The 20,722-nt window shown below is 43.9% G+C and overlaps 1 protein-coding gene across 1 annotated transcript; it reads left to right on the top strand.

Moving 5' to 3' along the window:
• Positions 1 to 764: 764 nt before the first annotated feature.
• On the top strand, positions 765 to 20,146 carry DENND11 (DENN domain containing 11). Its single transcript, XM_044272404.1, has 9 exons — positions 765 to 1,002; positions 8,645 to 8,744; positions 11,074 to 11,232; positions 12,325 to 12,478; positions 14,170 to 14,308; positions 16,154 to 16,285; positions 17,723 to 17,873; positions 19,280 to 19,348; positions 19,479 to 20,146. The coding sequence occupies exons 1-9, from the start codon at positions 792 to 794 to the stop codon at positions 19,672 to 19,674; spliced, it is 1,311 nt and encodes a 436-aa protein (XP_044128339.1). The 5' UTR covers positions 765 to 791; the 3' UTR covers positions 19,675 to 20,146.
• The last annotated feature ends 576 nt before the right edge of the window (positions 20,147 to 20,722 follow it).

Below are 20,722 nucleotides of genomic sequence, written 5' to 3'. Positions count from 1 at the left end.
AAACTGCAGCCCTCCAGCTGTTGCAAAACTACAACTCCCAGCATGCCTGGATAGCTTACAGCTATTAGGGCATGCTGGGAGTTGTAGTTTTGCAACAGCTGGAGGGCTGCAGTTTGGACATGCCTGGTCTAGAGACAATCCTGGATTATAATTGCAACAAACCTTCGGCTTTGAGAAGTATTGGGTCAGCATAGGGTTTTCGCTTCTGGATGTAAACAAGAACGTCATTGACAGCAAGCAGAGATGTTGAAATTGGTGATCAATGGAAATAAAGTATATTAGAAACTTGTGCTGATTACATTTAACTTATTGAGAAATAAAAGACCTCTCTGTGCTGTATAGAATTGACCTGTGGCCCAGTAGACGTCTGCGGCCAGGCTGTACGTGTTTCTGCCAGTGTTTGCCAGGTTTCCAGTGAGGCACTGATGGATTTTACACAGTAATAGCTTCATCAATAATTTATCACAGACACCATGTCTGGGAGGAGGAGAACCCCCCGCCTCCCATCCTTCCCCCATGTTGCTGGGTGTACATAGCGCTGGGGTGAAGCCACTACATGGGGGGTAGTCAGACACAATGCCCCAGTTGTCAGAAATTAGACAAACCCCTTTGTGTCTGTCCATGACAGGCAGCTCTGGGCACAACAGCTGTTCAGGTCGCCGCCGGAAATGACGTCAGTAGTGAAAGTAGTCTATCGCTCCCTACACACGGGGAAGATAGAGCGGTTTCACAAGTAGTTGGCTCCTCCTCGTCACTTCCGTCGCCCGGGGCTGCTGACAGCTCTCTGCGGAATGGCCGGGCGAACTGACCGGGCTCCGCTTCTGGACTGGGCCGAGGCGCCGGCTGTTAGTCCTATCCCGGAGGGAGACCACGACGGCAAATGGCCCCGGGGCTATGGGGCGAGCTGGAGCCGTACCCCACCGGGGGAGCTGTGCCCCCTGCCCCAGCTGGAGGATGATCACATAGTGGCGGTGTTCGTGGTCACATTCGATTCCAGGAGCGGTAAGTGGAGCCTGGGGACCGACCTCGATGATGACTGTGTATGTGAATACTGTATATTGTATATAATGAATGCTAGTGATCAATATATACTAACTGTACATTATAATGATGACTGTATCAGATTAAAGACTATTATGATAATTGTTATAAAATGTACATTATAGTGATGACTATATGTGTATAGACTGAATACTATGTATTATAACGATGATTATACTACCTGTACATTATAATGACTGTATATTATAGGGAATATATGTACAATGATTGTATATAGTGATGCCTGTATGTGTAATGGATGGTGTAGGTGATTGTGTATTATAGTGATAACTATACTACCTGTACATTATAATGACTATATTATAGGGAATATATGTACAATGACTGTATATATGACTATGTGTAATGGATGGTGTAAATTATGACTGTATTATAGTGATGACTGTATAGTCTAATGATCTCTGTATATAATGAATACTGTGTATTGTACTGATCACTATATACTACCTGTACATTATAATGACTGTATATTATAGGGATTACATGCACAATGTATAAAGTGATGACTATGTGTGTAAATTATGACAATGTATTATAATGATGGGATGGCCGTGCCAATATTAATTTTGTTTTTCGGAGCGGTTATTTTGAGTTTTTTCATTGAGCGTTGTTCTGATTGTGGTCATATTCACCAGGACAGATTATTTGCCCTGCAAAGGATTGTTAATTTTTGTCATTTTTGGACGACTGTCTTGAGATTTTACATGATTGAAGGGCATGTGTGGTGTCTGTATATGTATGGTGCGTATATTATGCACAGAAATATTGGGAATAACTATTAGATCGTGGGGTCCTTCCGCTGGAACTCCCACTGATCATGAGATCCTGTACCCTGTGTAGCCCTCCTGAAATAGATGGAGCAGCTGGTTGGAAATGAGCACCTCTGCTCCATTCATTTCTATGAGAGTGCAGGAGATAGCCAAGCACTGTAAGGCTGGGTCTACACGATGACATGTGCAACATTTGTCGCGTGACAATTTTTATAATGATAGTCTATGGTGTGGCAATGTGACTGCGACGCCACAGTCGCAGAAAAATCCATCTCAAATGGCTTTTTTGCGACTGTCGCAGTGCGACACTATAGACTATCAATTTAAAAATTGTCTCGCGACAAATGTCGTCGTGTAGACCTAGCCTAATAGTCTATCTATGGAACGCCCATAGAAATAAATTGAGTGACGGCAAGCATTTCTTACCGGCTGCTCCGTCTATTTTAGTGGGCTCTACAGGGTACATGATCTCTGGATCGGTGGAAGTCTCAGCGGTAGGACCCCCACGATCTAATAGTTATTAGCCACTGCTCCCATTCATTTCTATGGGGTTGACGGAAATAGCCAAGCCAGCGCTTAGCTATTTTTGGTGGCCCTGTAGAAATGAATGGAGGGCGGCTGTGCATGCCCCCCCTCCGGGACTTTGCCGGTTGCGTATACAAGATAGGTGGAAACCGCATCAGACTCCTTTAAGTCTGCTGTGTGTTTTCCCTTTGCTGGCAGAAAATTCTCCATAACCGCAGGTATGTTGCAGCAAAAACCAAATGCGTTTTTTTTTTTTATTTTGCTGCATCCAAAACGCAGCACAGCGGCCCTGATGTGTGGAGACACCTTATGAATCAGTACCAAAATTCACAATGAAATCTGCGTGTGTTACGTGCAGGTATTGGGGGACGTTTATCAAACTGGTGTAAAGTAGAACTGGCTTAGTTGCCCATAGCAACCAATCAGATTCTACCTTTCATTTTTCACAGCTCCATTGGAAAATGAAAGGTGGAATCTGATTGGTTGCTATGGGCAACTAAGCCACTTCTACTTTACACCAGTTTGATAAATCTCCCCCATTGTTTTTGATTTTTGTGATGGGTTTCACGCATTGTGTATTTGAGAATCTGTAGTGGATTTTTTTTACGTTGTGTGACTGGGGGTTTGTTAAAACCTCATTCATTTGCATTGTACTGTTCTTTGCTGCGGAATTACATTACATTGCCAGGCACAAAATTCTGTCTGCAACATGTGAGTCCATCCTAATGAATAGCTGTCAGTAGTTAAAGGGGTTGTCCAGAGAATAGCAATTACTGCTGATAATCTGTATGGTTTAAAATAATTATTTATTTTCTGGACTACCCCTTTAATTCCATAATCGACACCTGTGTGCTGCTGTGGAGGATGGGTATACCCCTTCCTATCTGCCTGGGTGTGCGAGACACGTGTCCCTATTGTCTGTCTTGTGACTCTGTGTGATCTTATCTGGCACCTGTTTCTTATGAAGCAGCGGGGGAGGGTTACACCTCCAGAGGAGAATGGAAAAAAAAGTCATTAATAAATTTGTACCCAAAAAAATATCAGACTTTAAACCTATTAATGCAAATAATTATAAAGTTCAATTCCTACAATAAACATATGTATGCCCAGATCATTTGAAGTCCAAACAATTAGAAGTATCAAAAAATGTCATCATGTTATAATTAATACAAGACTAAAAATCTACATAGAGATCCACATTACAAGATGGGTTACATAAAAGAGGGACCACTAGAAAAGGCTAGCGATGAAGCACTATATATCTGAGTAGACCGACGCCATAGTGCGTGTTGGTACCATTAGTATTCCGCAACACACTCGATGTGATCAAACAATAATATGGACAAAAATGCCTAAAAACAATGTTCTACCATATACATCCCTGCCATACCAGTGCCCCTCACTCGCCCAATGGCTTTGTGAGGGGCAGTGAGATGGTTGCATCTATTTACCGTCATAAATCAAAGAAGTCCATGAATCACCTGAGTAGTTAGTTTAAGTGCCGATCGTAGCCTGATATGGCGGACGCCATAGTCATAATGCGCATCACACTATCCCGCCGTTTGTTTTGTCCCGACACATGACCACCAGTCCTACACGCCCAATATCGCGATATACATGTTGGTCTACTGAGATATATATAGTGCTTCATCGCTAGCCTTTTCTAGTGGTCCCTCTTTTATGTAACCCATCTTGTAATGTGGACCTCTATGTAGATTTTTAATCTTTTATTAATTATAACATGAAATAAAGATTTTTTTTTTTTTGATACTTATGATTGTTTGGGCTTCAAATGATCTGGGCATACATAGGTTTATTGTAGGAATTGTATCGTTATTTATGTGGCCCTCACAGGTCGGTTTATAGCTATTCTAATTATAAAGTTCGGGGATGAACCTTTTAGCCATTACATCTCTCTGGTTGTCACCCAGCTTTCCCAGACTCCAGAATGGTAAACTTGTGTAGTATAAATAAAGAGGTGGTATTCCTCATAGAAAAGCATTTTCTGTGCATTGTGTCGTCGTCCCTCTGTTGCTCCTCCTGGAAATGTATGAAAAGATTGATAACTTCCAGTTGTCAATCACCTTGTCAAATGTTGAAGTCCCTTCAGTTGTACTGTACGGCAGAACCGCAGACGTTTTACCTCAGATTCCCGTGGTTATGCAGTGCGGTTTGTGCAGGGACACACTATCGGCCCCTGTCCTTTTAGCAGGTACAATGCGTGTCCTCTAGGCCGCTGAGAAGTTTACTATTACCACACGGCCTCCTTTCCTGCTGCTGAATGTTAGTTAGCATTGAGGTTTGTAGAAGTTGTGTTCTAGTAAAGTTCACGTTCTGGTCGCTTGTTCTTCCTCTTTCTCTAAACTTTCCTCTTACTTTCCAGTAAATTCATTTTCCAGTAGTGAACGGCTATCCGGTGGCACGAGTTTTGAAACAACTACTTCTAGTATGTTGTGACAGCTGAAGATAGAACTAATGTTAAAGGGAACCTGTCATCAACTTGTTGCTGACCTCACTAAGGGCAGCATAAAGTAGTGACAGAAATGCTGATGTCAGCGATCTGTCACTCATCAGCTAAAAGTAAGTGGTTGCCGAGAACCAACATCACAATCATTGCAGACTGGGCCTTGAAAAGAGTCACATCTACCTGAGAAGAGTCCTGGTTATTCATAATCTCCTGCCCACCTGCTGATGACTGACAGTCTTCTACCTAGTTTTCTCCCTTTCTCTCTAGGAGAGAACTGCCAATCAGCAGATGGGCAGGAGAGCAGGAGATTATAATAACCAGGACTCTTCTCAGGTAGATTTGACTCTTTCAAGGCCCGGGCTGCAATGATTATCATGCTGGTTCTCAGCAACCACTTACTATTAGCTCATGAGCAACACACCGCTGAGATCAGCATTTCTGTCATTACTTTATACTGCCCTCAGTACGGTCAGCATAAAGTTGATGACCGGTTCCCTTGAAAGGGGTTTTCCATGTGTTTTTTAAATGCCCCCTAGATCAGACGGCACCTGTCAAAGAAAGTATGCTTACCTGCCTGACGATAGGTTCTGGCTCTGTGGCAATGACTGGCCACAGCGTCATATGTCCCCAAGCACGTGCCCCCACGGAAGCGCAGTAAAGACAGTGGTGGAGCCAGCGCCAAACATCAAGGGGGTTCCTATATAACAGGCCCTGCTCTGTGGGTGGAGGGTAATTTAAAAAGATATGGAAGTTGGAAACCCTGACCAGTGCTCAGGATAGGTCATCAATATCAGATTGCTGGGGGTCCAACTCATGTCACCCCCGCCAATTAGCTTTTAGAAGGGGCTGCACTGTAGTACAAATGCTGTGGCCTATTCATATCATACCTAGCACAGCTCCGTACAGGGGCATAACTAGAACTGACTGGGCCCCACAGCAAAATGGGCATTGGGGCTTGCCTTCTACTGAAACCTGTGAGACCCAGGGCAAGCAGGCTGTCGGTGTAACACACTGACAGTCAATGCATTACAATACACCTGTATAATGCATTGTAGAGGGGATCATACCCCCCCAAAGTTGGACAAAATTAAAACGTTGAAAAAGGCACATATGAAAATGGGGCCAACACAGATGCCTTCAGCTGCCAAGCACACGTGCCACAGGTCATCCAGTGTCATAGGTACAAATCTGCTGACAGATGCCCTTTAAGTCCTGGAAAACTCCTTAATCAATAGGACTGCCTTTCCTGGAATGCCCCTATAAACAGAGCAGTGGTATCCAGGCATGTGTCGCTGTATAGATGAACCATTCTGAACTCTAGAAAGCTGGGTGACAAGAGTTGTAGTAGTGGCCAGTTGTCCCCCAGGCTTTCCAAGAAACTTCAGTAAATTCCTTTTAGTGATTTTTATAGTTAAAGCATTGGTTTCTATCTGGGCAGGAAGTTTCTGTAAGGGCGGGTTCACATCACCGTTATGGATCCCGTTATTGTTTTCCGTTATAACGGAATCCATAAGGCGGAAGTCAAAACAGAAGCCTTTAAGATGCGTTCTGTTTTTATCCTTTATAATACAAGTCTATGGGCAGCATAACGGATCCGTCTGGTTTCTGCTCTGCAGGACTGGACTCCTGCCTAAGGCCTCATGCAAATGACCATTGTGTGTTTTGCGGTCCGCAAATTGCGGATCAGCAAAACACAGATGGCATCCGTGTGCGTTCAGCAATTTGCGGAACGGCACGGACAGCCATTGATATAACTGCCTATTCTTGTCCGCAAAACGGACAAGAATAGGACATGTTATATTTTTTTTGCCGACCACGGAACGGAGCAACGGATGCGGACAGCACACGGATTGCTGTCCGCATCTTTTGCGGCCCCATTGAAGTGAATTGGTCCGCATCCAAGCCGAAAAAACTGCGGCTCGGATGCGGACCAAAACAACGGTCATGTGCATGAGGCCTAATGGAAACCAGGACGCATCCGTTATGCTGCCCATAGACTTCAATTATGAAGGATCAAAACGGAATGCATCTTAAAAGCTTCTGTTTTGACTTCCGTCTTATGGATTCCGTTATTTTCTGTTATAACCATGTTATAACGGAAAACAAAAACGGAATCCATAACGGTGATGTGAACTCACCCTAAGTTGCAGAAACTTTTAATATAAAGTGACGCTGAGTAAAACTGATATTCTCCATTACCGTCTTTTTACCGCATGCCACGTGGTAAATGATAGCACAGTATTAAATAAGCCTTATACCTAGTGTGGGCCCTTAGGCCTCATTCACACCTCAGTATTTGGTCAGTTATTTCCTTCAGTGATTGTGATCCAATTTCCAGGAATGGAGCCTCCAAAGAGATAAACCATAATGGAAGGATTTGCTCCTGTTCTGTGTTTTTGACCTGCACAAAATAAAATGGCTTAGTTGCCCATAGCAACCAATCAGATTCCACCTCTCATTTTCCAAAGGAGCTCTGAAAAATGAGAGGTGGAATCTGGTTGCCATGGGCGACTAAGCCAGTTCTACTTTACACCAGTTTTGATAAACTATATCTGTTTTGCGTGGAGTGTTCTTTTAAAGGGAACCTGTCACCGTGAGAATGGAATGTAAGCAGAGAGAGCTGAGCCGTGTCGATTTTATACTTTTATGGAAAGATTCAGCTAAGGCCTCCTGCACACAAACGTATTCGTTTCGTCCCATGCATTGGGGACCGCTATTTGCGTTCCCCAATGCACGGGCAACCTACTTGCGGCCGCCGGGACGGATCCAGACCCATTCAACTTGAATGGGTCGGCATTCGTCCGTCCTGCAAAAAGATCGAGTTCTACCTTTTTGCGGAATGGAACCCCACGGAATGCACACGGAATGGTGCCCGTGTATTGCGGATCCGCATATACGGTCCGCAATATAGCAACGGGACACCTACAGTCGTGTGCAGGAGGCCCAATCTTGTCATTTATGCATTTAAATTCCTGCTCAGTCTGGTCATTGAAGTCCAGGAGGCGTCCTATCAGTGATTGACAGAATGCCGTCTATGACTGTGTATACAGAGAGAGCTGTCAATCACTGATAGGACCGCCTCCTACGAGCAGGAATTTAAATGCATGAATTACAAGATTAAGTGAATCTTTTCCTTTAAAGCCATATATCATCTGCTCAGCTCCTCCTGCTCTATAACCGGCTGCCGGCATGTTCAATGTGACAGGGACCCTTTAATCTTGTTTGCTATTCAGATTACCTATGCAGGGCTGGGGTGGCAAACTGGGTATTTGCCCATGACCCTTATTTTCCTTCAAAGACTGGGACGTTTCCATTACCTAGTTTACTATTTTGGGCACTGTATGGTGATATTATTTGGACACTAAATTGCAGTTTTATTTGAAGATTGAATGGCGGTATTGTGTGAGAAATGTATCGTGGTGTTATGTGGCTCTCTATGATAGTATTGTTTGGCTGCTGAGTTATTATTGTACTGTGGGCCACCTGTATCTTAGCGCTAACTATAAATGGGGAGCCAGAGACATTACTTTGCTTGTTGCCTGGGGCCACATTTTTTATAAAACTGGCATCATTCTAATGTCACATTCTGCCCTTGCCTCTGAAGCCAACCAAACATTTGAGATTTAAAGGGGGTTCTCTGAGAATTTTTTTACTGATGACCTACCTATCATCAGTATCTGATCAGTGGGGGTCCGATCTCCCCGCATCCCTACTTGTTCAGTTTCTGCACGGAGATGTCTTGGCTGCTACGTTTTCATGTCTCATAAGAATAGGTTTTTGTGCACATCATACATGAACTGACCATGCCATTTGTCTTCAGGGAACATCGTGGAGTGGTGTCTGCCTCAAGACATAGACCTGGAAGGAGTGGAGTTTAAATCCATGGCCAGCGGTTCACACAGGGTCCAGTCAGATTTCATGTAAGTAGCAGGATGGGGATGAAAATGATATATCTCCACATGGTAATGGAAAGGAAGAATCCTCCAGGATGTCATATACCAAACGTAGTTTCACTAGGAAGCATCACATTTTCTTCATCCTGAACCTCCTGGTTCCTGTGTGCCAACTTTGCAGTGGATACTGACACTTGGTCAGGCAGAAAGGCAGTATAAAGGGAGGGGTATAGATGTATAACTGTGCAGAGAAATATATATCATGGGAAGTTGGGTGATGTCTCCTTTGGGCATTGTAATGATTGCTACTTGTCACCCAGCTTCTGAAACTTGTGTGTTTCAGCATGACAACTGAGAAACAGCTGAGTAGAGAAGCCCCGATAAGTATATGAATATGTATATAGAATAGTAAAATAGAAAAATATATAGAATGTGTCATCAGTAAGCTGCAAAGAGAGCTGCAGCAGAAAGGACACGCTCCCTGAGAATGAATGAACATGCCCGCAGAGCTGCAGCAGAAAGGACATGCTCCCTGAGAATGAATGAACATGCCCACTGAGCTGCACCAGAAAGGACATGCTCCCTGAAAATGAATGAACATGCCCACAGAGCTGCACCAGAAATGACATGCTCCCTGAGAATGAATGAACATGCCCACAGAGCTGCAGCAGAAAGGACGTGCTCCCTGAAAATGAATGAACATGCCCACAGAGCTGCAGCAGAAAGGACATGCTCCCTGAGAATGAATGAATGAACATGCCCACTGAGCTGCAGCAGAAAGGACATGCTCCCTGAGAATGAATGAACATGCCCACAGAGCTGCAGCAGAAAGGACATGCTCCCTGAGAATGAATGAACATGCCCACAGAGCTGCAGCAAAAAGCACATGCTCCCTGAGAATGAATGAACATGCCCACAGAGCTGCAGCAAAAACCACATGCTTCCTGAGAATAAATGAACATGCCCACTGAGCTGCAGCAGAAAGGACATGCTGCCTGAGAATGAATGAACATGCCCACTGAGCTGCAGCAGAAAGGACATGCTGCCTGAGAATGAATGGACATGCCCACTGAGCTGCAGCAGAAAGGACATGCTGCCTGAGAATGAATGGACATGCCCACTGAGCTGCAGCAGAAAGGACATGCTGCCTGAGAATGAATGGACATGCCCACTGAGCTGCAGCAGAAAGGACATGCTGCCTGAGAATGAATGGACATGCCCACTGAGCTGCAGCAGAAAGGACATGCTGCCTGAGAATGAATGGACATGCCCACTGAGCTGCAGCAGAAAGGACACGCTGCCTGAGAATGAATGAACATGCCCACAGAGCTGCAGCAGAAAGGACACGCTCCCTGAGAATGAATGAACATGCCCACTGAGCTGCAGCAGAAAGGACACGCTGCCTGAGAATGAATGAACATGCCCACTGAGCTGCAGCAGAAAGGACATGCTCCCTGAGCTGCCAACTTGAAATAAATTTAGCTGAAAAATTGGAGCAGTGAATAGGGGTTGCTCTGGATACCTACCTATGAGATACAAGGCTGGTTTGCTAGCGAGATTGTCATGTACTATATGATCTTTTTTTTTTTTCATATATATAAATCGTGAGATAACCCCTTTCAAGTCCGTTCCCTTTTCTTTGTGATGTATATGTACTGTGTAACACCATAAAGTATTTATATCCAAAAATGCAAACATATAATATAAATGTGCTGTCCTTTGATATGCCCTGTGCCACCACTCTTCTAATTTGTTGTATAAAACAAATATTTTTAAATATATAATTTTTTTTTTTTTTTTTTTACACTAACTGTGGATTAATAAAAAAAAAGAAAATCTAAGCAAAACATATGTAGGAAATCATATGTCCATACATCTGATTTCCACAAAATTACAGTATGTGATTGTGAGGATCAAAAATGATGGTTTAAGAAAATGGGCGGAGTTATCTATTTCCCTTTTTTAAGCTCTTGCACAAATGACCTCACAGGGAATGGGGCCTATGCAAATGTGCTCTTGAGTGGGCGTTCCTGGGCGGAGCTTACAATGTCATGGGAATACAATGTTGGGAGGTATGCATTTGCTTGTAATGCCGTGGGCCTCGGGTTGGAACCAATCAGATTCTAGCTTTCATGTTCCGTTGGTTAGAAAATGAACACTGATTGGTTGCTATGAGAAACTGCCCCACTGTTGGTCTGCACTAGTTTCTTGTATTGTTGCTCATGACAACCAATCACAGCACTTCTTTCTTTGCTTATAGTGCTATTGTAAAATGAAAGCTGTGCTGTGATAGGGTAAAGATAGGGCGATGATGTAAAGCTGTTTTCGTAGTAAGGTTTCTTTGGTTTACTTCTAGTTACTTTCGTAAAGGCGGCTTCTTCGGCCTGGCTTGTTTTGCCAACATGCCAGTGGAGAGCGAGCTGGAGAGAGGAGCACGGATGAAGTCTGTGGGGATCCTGTCACCGTCTTACACACTGCTGTATCGCTACATGCACTTTCTGGAGAACCAAGTCCGGTAAGCTAAGGAATCCTGTATTTTACCAGATTGGGCCCCTAGGAGCCACTTAGGTGTAATTGCTAATTTTAACCACTGCTGTTATGACACTACTCACCAGTGTCCTTTGAAGACTCCTTTCCCATAGTTACCAACTGTCCCACAAGCCAGACCTAAAAATGAGGGGAATTTGTGGTCATTTTTCACAAAAGGAGGCATTTCTAGGGAAAAAAGACAGATGGGCCTCATTTGGCACAACCTTGGGCATGACAGCCAATCGGAGCCAAGTTAGGAATTTCTTCCATGAGGGTCTCCAGCCTTACAAGGAAATGTTTATTTTTTTATCCTCTTCATCCATTAATCCAGAATATGTAAAATCCATATGCAGATTAGCAGTTAGGTGCACCAAGGGCGGGCCCAAGCCACTCTGCGCACTCTAGCTCCTCCTGCTTCCTCTGTAAGCCCCTCCCCTTTATTAATTGGCAGGGCCGAGTTTCTGCATGGTCATCTTGTCTGCCCCAGTTAGTCAAGAAGTAGAGGGAAGGGCTGGTGGAGAAAGCAGGAGGAGCTTGTGCCCGACCCTCAGTGCACTTAACTGCTCATTTGCATATGGATTAAGAGTACTTTTTCTCCAGAATGAGGCAACAGATGTCTAAGTGAAACATAGCATTACATTTAGCTGAGCTAGCCCTGGTTTAACTGTGAATTCCCTGCGACAGACTCCCTTTAATCTTCCGGCACTTATGAGATGCGGGATTACATTTTTTTTCCGCCCTTTTGTACTGTAGTCCAGTATGTACTATCTCCGCTCTGAGACTGTTCCTGGACTTCAGAAGGTCAAACTTCAAACTCTGTACCCTGCACGTAATATTGATCAAGGCATGTGATAAAAATATCTGGATGGCTCCATTTATAGCATTTGCGGCCATTTACTGGTTACAGTTTAAAGGGTTCTCCAGTAAATGCTGTTTATCAGTTCCTCAGTATTTTGAAGACCTCTACTTGCTGTCAGTGAGTGAAGTTTTTGTCCAGTAGAAGACTTATTCCAACATATTCTGATGGATCCTGAAGCTGCCGCCTGTCTGTCACTGATCTCCGTATCCTATATTGCAGGCATCAGCTGGAACTCCCTGGCCACTACACACCTCTGGAGGCCTTTTATGAAGACAAGAAAGGGGTCTTACCTGCTGGCATCACCCCCCAGTCCTGCCAACCTAGTGTACACTGGCTGTCATCTATACACAAGCACTTGTACCCGGAGATGAAGGTCAGAATCCCCTTCCTAATTACAGTGTTAACATTATGCGTACTCCTATACCTCACTGGAGTTTGTAAAAAGTGATTGTACCTTCAGGTTTGGAGATCTGAGCTGAATTATTCCCCAATAGCGATAACCACTACAAAGATATTGTTTTCGATACAGGGCAACGAATGCCCTACGTAAACATACAGTTAAATGCTGAAATTCTGTCTGCCTGCAGCCACCACTAGAGGGAGCTTACTGCATATGGATTTGTACATTGCACATAGAACTAATAAAAAAAAAAAAACTCATAGGGATGAGTGAATCGATTTGTCTCATTAGGAAGAGTCCTTTACCTGTGAGGGGCTGTCCCCCACAAGTGAAGAAGCGCCCACCTGCCTATTGATTGTCAGGGCCAGACATCTTGCCCAGCCCTGTCAGTCTTGTGCCTGTGCCGCTGCTTTGAGTGGCGACACAAGTGCAGAGGCTCTGCTTCTGCCCTTGGAGCAGTGATGGCACATGTGCAAATGGTGGCTGCTAGGGAAGCGGAATCACTAGGAGCACCGGCACAAGTTTGATAGGGGTGGGCGACATGTCTTTAGGGTGGGCGCTTCTTCACCTGTGGGGACAGCCCCTCACCGTTGAAGGACTCTTGCTAATGAGATGAATTGATTCCCTCATCCGTAATTGAAATCTTTCATAGTTTCATGAGCTCCCCCTAGTGTTGGCTGCAGGCATATAGAATCGTATCCTATAAATGGGTGAAGTGTTGGATTTGCAGCTATGACCCCCGAGTAAAGATATATTATTTTAACTTATCAGTGAAATTTATGATCATAGCTGGAGGCACATTTAAAGGAATGTGTAGAGGGGGGGATACATTTTTCTGGTGTTTGAAAGCAACTATTTAATTTCAAGGAACATAACCTCCTCCATGAAACAGTTGAATGAATGAAGAGACTTGGCAAGCTTCCTTATAACTATGATGTTTATGCCATAGAAGATAAAGTGTGGGGGGATGGGGTGTAAGATGTTTACCTGTGACCTCGTATCCTACAAATCAATGAGCTGCCTTTGCCCTTTCTATTTTTTTTCCCATGATAACTCCGTGGTAACTAATATGCTTGTCATGAGTGGCAGGCAGTTGCTGCATTATGATGGGTGTATTGGCACTGTACCCGTGTGTTTAAGAGTGGGGCAGTTGATGTAATACACAGCCCAACTCAAACAATTGAGCTCTGATATCCGCCTTTTAATCCTTTGAATGTCGCAGTCGGCTCCAAGAACTCTGATCCCTGTGATGAGATTGGGCAGACATCCAGGGTTCATTGAACGCACACGATACAGAATAAAATGCACAAAAGCTCATTTATATGCATGAAAACAACGGCCTACCAAAATAACCAATTCCACAAAAAAAAGCCTCATACAGCTACATTGAGCAAAAAATAAAAAATTAAGTTATGTCATTACAGAACCTAGGCTTCTGTCTCACTGAAGACTACCAAGTTTTGACCTCCCCCCCCCCCCCCCCTTGAATTGAAGGCTACATCTACTTCTGCAACCATTTTTGTTATTTGCTGCAATGTACCTATGTGTCTCCACGGTTACAGACTACAAACAAACCTTGTGTAGTCTGATTCTACTTCTTGCTAAACTGCCAAGCTGTTATGCATTTTATGTATTACCATGAAGAACGCTTGCCATTTCTGTAGATCACCCACCCTGCCGGCTGTATGTCTCAGTTCATAAAGTTTTTCGGGGAGCAGATCTTTGTCCTCTGGAAGTTTGCTCTACTACGGAAACGTATCCTGATATTTTCACCACCTCCTGTAGGCGTTGTCTGCTACAGAGGTAATTTTTTCTTCTATAATAGTATGTCTGATATTTATGGTTTATTATTTTCTTAGTGTAGGTACTTGTATAGCATTAAAGGGAACCTGTCAGAACCAAAATAGACCATAAACCACCAGAATTACCTTACAGCTGTTGACATCAGTTAAAGATGCTCTTGTCTAAGATGTTCAAGATGATTGTAGTAAAACAACTTTTATTCCCCCCAGGGCATATGCAAATGAGGTTCTTGAAGTCAAGAGATCATCGACTATCACGCTTGAAGTCAAGCTTTCCGCATTCCTTAGCCTTTGATTGATGGCCTTTGGGTTTCTTTCAGGCATGATTCCATCCTGAGATCTCGCGCATGTGCTGTATCATATCGTTTCTGGCTCCTGCACTTTGGTCCTGCTGTAATGTACTTGGTTTCAGAGGGTCAATGTGGAGACGCAGACTCGCGAGGGCGTCGGGGAACATTGCAGCGCATCAGCGTCAGTCACAGGACCAGGAGCCAAGTACACTACGGGTATCAATGCATAGGCGCCGAAAACAAGATGATGTGGCGCATGCACTAGATCTGAGGATGGAATGGCATCTAAAAGGCCACCAATCAAATGCTAAATGGAGGGAAAGGAGCGAAGAGAGCTTGACTTCAAGAACCTCCTTGGCATACCACCTGCAGTGGAATAAAAGTTGTTTTACAGCGATCATGCGCCTTGGCCACCTTAGACAAGAACATCATTAGAAACCTGATGTCAACAGCTGAAAAGTAATGATGGCGGTTTATGGTCCATTTTGGTTCCCTTTATGGATATTCCCATCTTAGACATTGATGGCATATCACTAGGATAAGGCATCAGTGTCTGATGGGTGCGGATCCCACTTCTGAGATTCGCTCTTATCTCCTGAACGGGGCTTCCGAAGCAAAGAAGAGCACACTGCGCGTGCGCAGCATGCTCTCCATTCACTTCTATGAGAGTTCTGAAAACGGCAAACACACGCTCTACTATTTTCGTAAGTCGCATAGTGGTGAATAGAGTGCGCATTGGCTATTTTTGGAACTCCCATAGCAGTGAATGGAGAGTGGCTGTGCCTGTGTGGTGCGCTGTCCTTCACTTTGGGGGCCTGTTCTGGAGATGGGAGTGGGTGCCAGAAGTGGACTTGAGCCTATCTGACATTGATGGCATATCCTAGCGATGGGGGAAAAAAAGATACCTTTCTAATCATTTACAACCGCCTTGGGGTATGTTCACATATGGAATGTATGCTGTGGAATTGAGGGTGGAAAATCTGCTGCGTGGAGCTACACCGTGAATGAGATTTTACCACAGCAGTTACACCCTGTGTTGACGTACCGTTAAATAAATTCTTTAGCCAGAAATGGAAACTTGTCTGTGCTCCATACTTAGCGGTGCAGTCTTTTTCTTGTAACCTCTTTTCGCTTTTTGTGCTCCTTCAGTTTCCAGGACAGGAAGTAGTTGTTGGACAGCTACTCCGTGTGAGCTCCCATTGGGGCTTCTTTCTTTATCAGTCAGTCCTAGTGACTCTCGCTCTCATAGTACATAGCCATGCTTGATTCATGCTATACCTGTAGTAGGATTTTATCCATTAGAGATATGTCTAACAGACACTCTTCTTTTAGTTCTTTTTTTTTTCTTCTTGACGTTAAAACCAAGGGCTGCTGGGTCAGTGTAGGTCAGCCGTGACAACCGTGTCGCAGGGAGTAGCTAACTTCTCATGCTAGTTGGATTTAATAGAATTCAGCGGAGTGGGGAGCCTGGAACATGAAAATCCCATGTCTTCTCATACAATTTTTGCACTATTGCTGCTTTTATTATAGTCATTGTTCTTTTTTTTTTCCCTCAGTCTACTGCTGTTGCTGCCTTGCCAATGTTACTTTGCCTGGTGTTGGCGTTACCGCTCCTGAGTCGAAGCCTTTCTTCTATGTAAATGTTGCTGATATTGAAACCCTTGATGATGAGGTTTCCTATGTGGCCTGTGAGTACTAGACATCTGTGACCATAATTCTTGTTGCCATATCAAATATTTAAATATAATTGACACCTAAGTGAAGTTTTATTTTTTTCTTCTTGGTCCCATAACAATTAGTTCTATAAATGATGGCTTAGTGGAGATCAGCTGATTGTCTGATGATCGACTGTTCTCACCACTGCACATTTCTTCAGTGGCGGCCACTGCAGGAGAAATGTGGTATTGCATGGCTCCCAATTAAAAGGGTTGACCGGGTTCACCTGGACATACATACATAATTAGGGATGAGCAAATCGACTTCGGATTAATCATCCGAATTCGATTTGCATAAAACTTCATTAGCATACAGTACAGAGTGAGTGCTCCTTACAGTATTAGAATGTATTGGCTCAGATGAGCCGAAGTTATTACTTCGCGAAGTCTCGCAAGACTTCGGGTAATAACTTCAGAAATAAATTTCTACTGTTAAAAACCTTTTACTGAACCAAAGTTTCCGCCCAGCAGTGTTCCTGGTGACGTCGCCGGCTCTGATGGGCAGGCTTTACCGCTGCCCTAGCTGTTTTACCGGCTAAGGCAGTGCTAAAGCCCACACATTGGTGCCGGTGATGTCACCATGCTCACCGCTAGGCGGAAGCCTCCGCCTAGCAGTCTTTATGGAGAGCCTGGTACATCACCATAACTCCATAAAATTCCCTTTCCCTGCATGATACAGCGCAGGGCAAAGGAGAGCATCGGAGCATGGAATGCTCCAATGCTCATAACAGGGGGCTGCCTGGGGGAAATTGTGAACCCGGACAACCCCTTTAAATGAACCATGCAGTGAGCCCTTTGGGCCCTTTGCTGCAACTGTGTGGTTAATAGAGTGGGATCCCATGCAGAAGACCTATCTTTGTTGTTCCTATAATTACTTGTAGGACATATGAACACGGGTGGTTGCAATGTGGTGGTTGTCCTGCTGTGTAATGGCTACTATGCTCAGGATAGGTCATCATTATCACATCAGCAGGGGTCTGAGTCCCTGCACCCCCACCGAGTAGCTGTTTCAGGGAGCCGCAGCACTCGCCAAAGCTCTGGACAGCGCCACACATTTTATAGGGGCTGTGCTTGGTATTGCAGCTCACCCCCATTGACTTGAATGGGGCTGAGCTGCAACTAGGCCATGTGACCGATGTACAGTGATGTCACTCAGCCTAGGAAGAGGCTGCACTCAAGGCCTCTTCTAACAGCTGAACAGTGGGGGTCCCAGGTGTCGCCCCCCCCACAGATCTGATACCGATGACCTATCCTGAGGATAAGTCTATAAATATCTTTTCCTGGATAACCCCTTTAATCATATCTCAGGAAATAGAGACTGGGCTGACACACCTTCAGTCATGAATTAATGACCTGAAATGTGTGTCTGTGTGCATTATGGCTAACCCCATATTCATTTCTCGTACCCAGGTACAACAGAGAAGATCTTTGAGCAGAAGCAGGATCTCTATGATGTTTATGTAGATAACCAAAATGTGAAGACTCACCTGGAACATCTCCAGCCCCTTCTGAGGATCAACAGTGCGGACAAAGAGAAATACCGCCGGCTTAATGATCAGAGGTGATTGCCCCATTTCTATGTTTTTAGAATCTAGATGGGATGCTGGTTGCCTTTTAAAGGGAAAATTCACAGAAATGTTATCCTAGAAGAATTATGTCCGCCTGGAAGGGAGAAACCCAATAGCCCCTCTTGTGTCTCCTGTGTGACTTGTCAGATAGTACGGTGATTGTGAACCTGTATAACAAGCCACCATAAAACCAGATCTGGCTCTACTTGTCTGATGTTTTCATTGTCATTGGTGTCGTTTCTTAAAGGGAACCTGTCACCTCTACTATGCTACCCTCACTGAGCGTTTCTAAATCTTCATTGTGTTACCCTAAACATATAAATTACACTTTTTTTATTTCATTTGCAGACGAATTTAATAAGTATTATGCATTTTTTATTTCCCGCCTCTTATGTTAATTTGCATAAGTCATATCTTACTTGTGTGACCAGAGAAGAGTCATATTTTCAAGCTATGACTCATCTCGGGTTAATTTGCATATGTATCAAATCGTTTTTATTCACAATAAAAGCACACAGAGCTATGGGGACTGGATATTGCGGATGTGCTAGCAGCCATCTAGTAACCCATGTCCTCAGCTCTATACACAAAATCCAAGTGACAGGTTCCCTTTAACCTCTTTGCTGATTCACATTAAAAGGGTTGTCCTATCTTGATAGCCTCTTTCTATATGAACACTCGACACCCCCCTCGATAAACCAGCAAAGAGAGCGACTAACAAGTGGCATCAGTCACAACCACAGACCCAGTCTGTCAAGATATTACATGGATGGCCATTTATTTGAATGGCTGCATGTAATACAACACTTTGCCTGTAGTGGCCACTGCAAGGGAAATGAGAAGCCAACTGCAGCTTAGGGCACGTTCACACTAGCGCTAAAACAAGCAAATAATGGAAGTGCTAGATCCCGCAGATAACACAGAGACAATATAATGGGATCCATTCAGGTTCCTACTTTTTTAGTGGAAAAAGTCATGCATGCAGGACTTTTTTGTCCGCTCTTTTTGGTGGAAACTGTGACGGAGCCTTCAATGCTGATGTGAACATGCCCTTACCTTATCAGAATCGGCTGCTTGCTAGGGTCTTGGAAAACTAACCATTACGTTTTGCATTATTCCCCATTTTTACTTTCTCTCCTAGTTTCCATATAGCCTTCACTAATGATCTGCTACGGTTTGTCTACACTGCTTGTATGCAGATCTATGTGCCTATATGGTTAGAGACTACTCGCACAGCTTGTGTAGTCTCATCCTGCAGTCCGTTTACATGCAGAATATATCAAGAAATGGGGAGTGGTGCAATTTAGAGAAATTAAAATGATTTTAAAAGTATAAAGACCCTCTAAGTCCTTCTAGGGCTACTTGATTGGTCAGTTCTCATTACTCTCTTTCTTTACAGACAACTGCTGATGTACACACAGGAGGTAGACAGGGACTGTTCATCCTGTGAGGAGGATCTCTTCATTCTGTAAGTAAAGCTGTATTACAATTATCACCGCTATACACCATACACCCTAGGGTTAATTTTGTGAAATAAGCGCTGTGCTATCCTGTTATTTGTAGATTTTCTCTTATTGCCTTCTCTCCTTGTCCTGCAGCTTCTTCATGGAGCAGAATAACAGGATATTCCAGATCCTTCTTGAGGTGGCATCGAGCCAGGATAAGACTCTCACAGCTGATCACGCCCGTAGCATGGGCCTAGACCCACAGGGCGACCGGAGCTTCCTCGTGGACCTTCTGGAAGTGTACGGTTTTGATCTGATGCTGGTCATCGACAACCCGTGTTGTCCCTGACACTTTGTAGGACTCCAGGCTGTTCAGCTTGTCTTGTGTACACATTCTGACTATTGCAGACTGACTGTAGAGGTGGACGCAGATCTGTGACCTACCCCCCAATATCGGAACTGGCGGTCACAAGTAAGATATGCAATAATAACAATGCAGAAGTCTGGGTGCAGATGGATAAATCACCCTGCAGAAAGAGTAAGATTACTAGTTTTCAGCACAGAAAGGAAGCAGCCATTTTGTTGTCTAAATTCATGAAGTTGTACAAAATGGCTTCCTCATATTTAGATGTCTGATCATCATTGAATTGTATGTTCACCGTCGAACACAATGTACATAAAAAGTTATTGTGTAAATTTATCCTGTACTGAGTCTGAGTTAAATCTTGTATTATACTCCAGAGCTGCACTCACTATTCTGCTTCTGTAGTCACTGTACATACATTACATCCTGTATTATACCGCTGATGAAGTCAGGGTGTACATACATTACATTACTTATCTTGTACTGATCCTGAGTTACATCCTGTATTGTACTTCAGAGCTGCACTCACTATTCTGCTGGTGAAGTCACTGTGTGCATTAATTATCCTGTACTGATCCTTTATGATTTCTGGTATCGCACTCCAGAGCCACGCTCACAGTTCTGTTGGATGTTAATGGAAACAGAAAGTAAGCTTGTTGTCAAATACATCCCTAACAGTTTAGCTGGGGATCACTTAGTTTTTCCTACGTCAAGTATCTGTTCATTGCCTATGGTAAAGATGATATTCCCAAAATTGGGAGCACCAGAACAAGCTCTGTGTTAACCCTAAACAAGCAAGGGATCCAGAGAGATTTCAGCTCTGAAGCCTTCAGATTTGCTAATATAGCTTTGTAGTATAATACGAGTTGTATGTAACTCGGGAACAGTACAGGATAAGTAATGTATGTACACAGTGATTGCACCAGAAGAATTGTGAGTAGAGCTCTGGAGTATAATACAGGATGTAGCTCAGGATCAACGCAGAATAGATAATGTATGTATCCAGTGGCTCCACCAGCAGAATAGAGAATGC

Source organism: Bufo gargarizans, chromosome 11 (assembly GCF_014858855.1).
Source record: "Bufo gargarizans isolate SCDJY-AF-19 chromosome 11, ASM1485885v1, whole genome shotgun sequence".
Lineage (NCBI taxonomy): Eukaryota > Metazoa > Chordata > Amphibia > Anura > Bufonidae > Bufo > Bufo gargarizans.
The sequence above is the reverse complement of the archived record's forward strand: the minus strand, read 5'-3'. Positions and strand labels throughout refer to the sequence as shown.

What these genes read in the sequence shown, in the direction of transcription:
- DENND11 (XM_044272404.1), top strand. Translation starts at nt 792, where the DNA reads ATGGCCGGGCGAACTGACCGGGCTCCGCTTCTGGACTGGGCCGAGGCG. An exon ending in ACTTGTACCCGGAGATGAAG is followed by an intron (nt 12,479 to 14,169) that starts GTCAGAATCCCC and finishes CCATTTCTGTAG; the next exon opens with ATCACCCACCCTGCCGGCTG. An exon ending in AGGCGTTGTCTGCTACAGAG is followed by an intron (nt 14,309 to 16,153) that starts GTAATTTTTTCT and finishes TTTTTCCCTCAG; the next exon opens with TCTACTGCTGTTGCTGCCTT.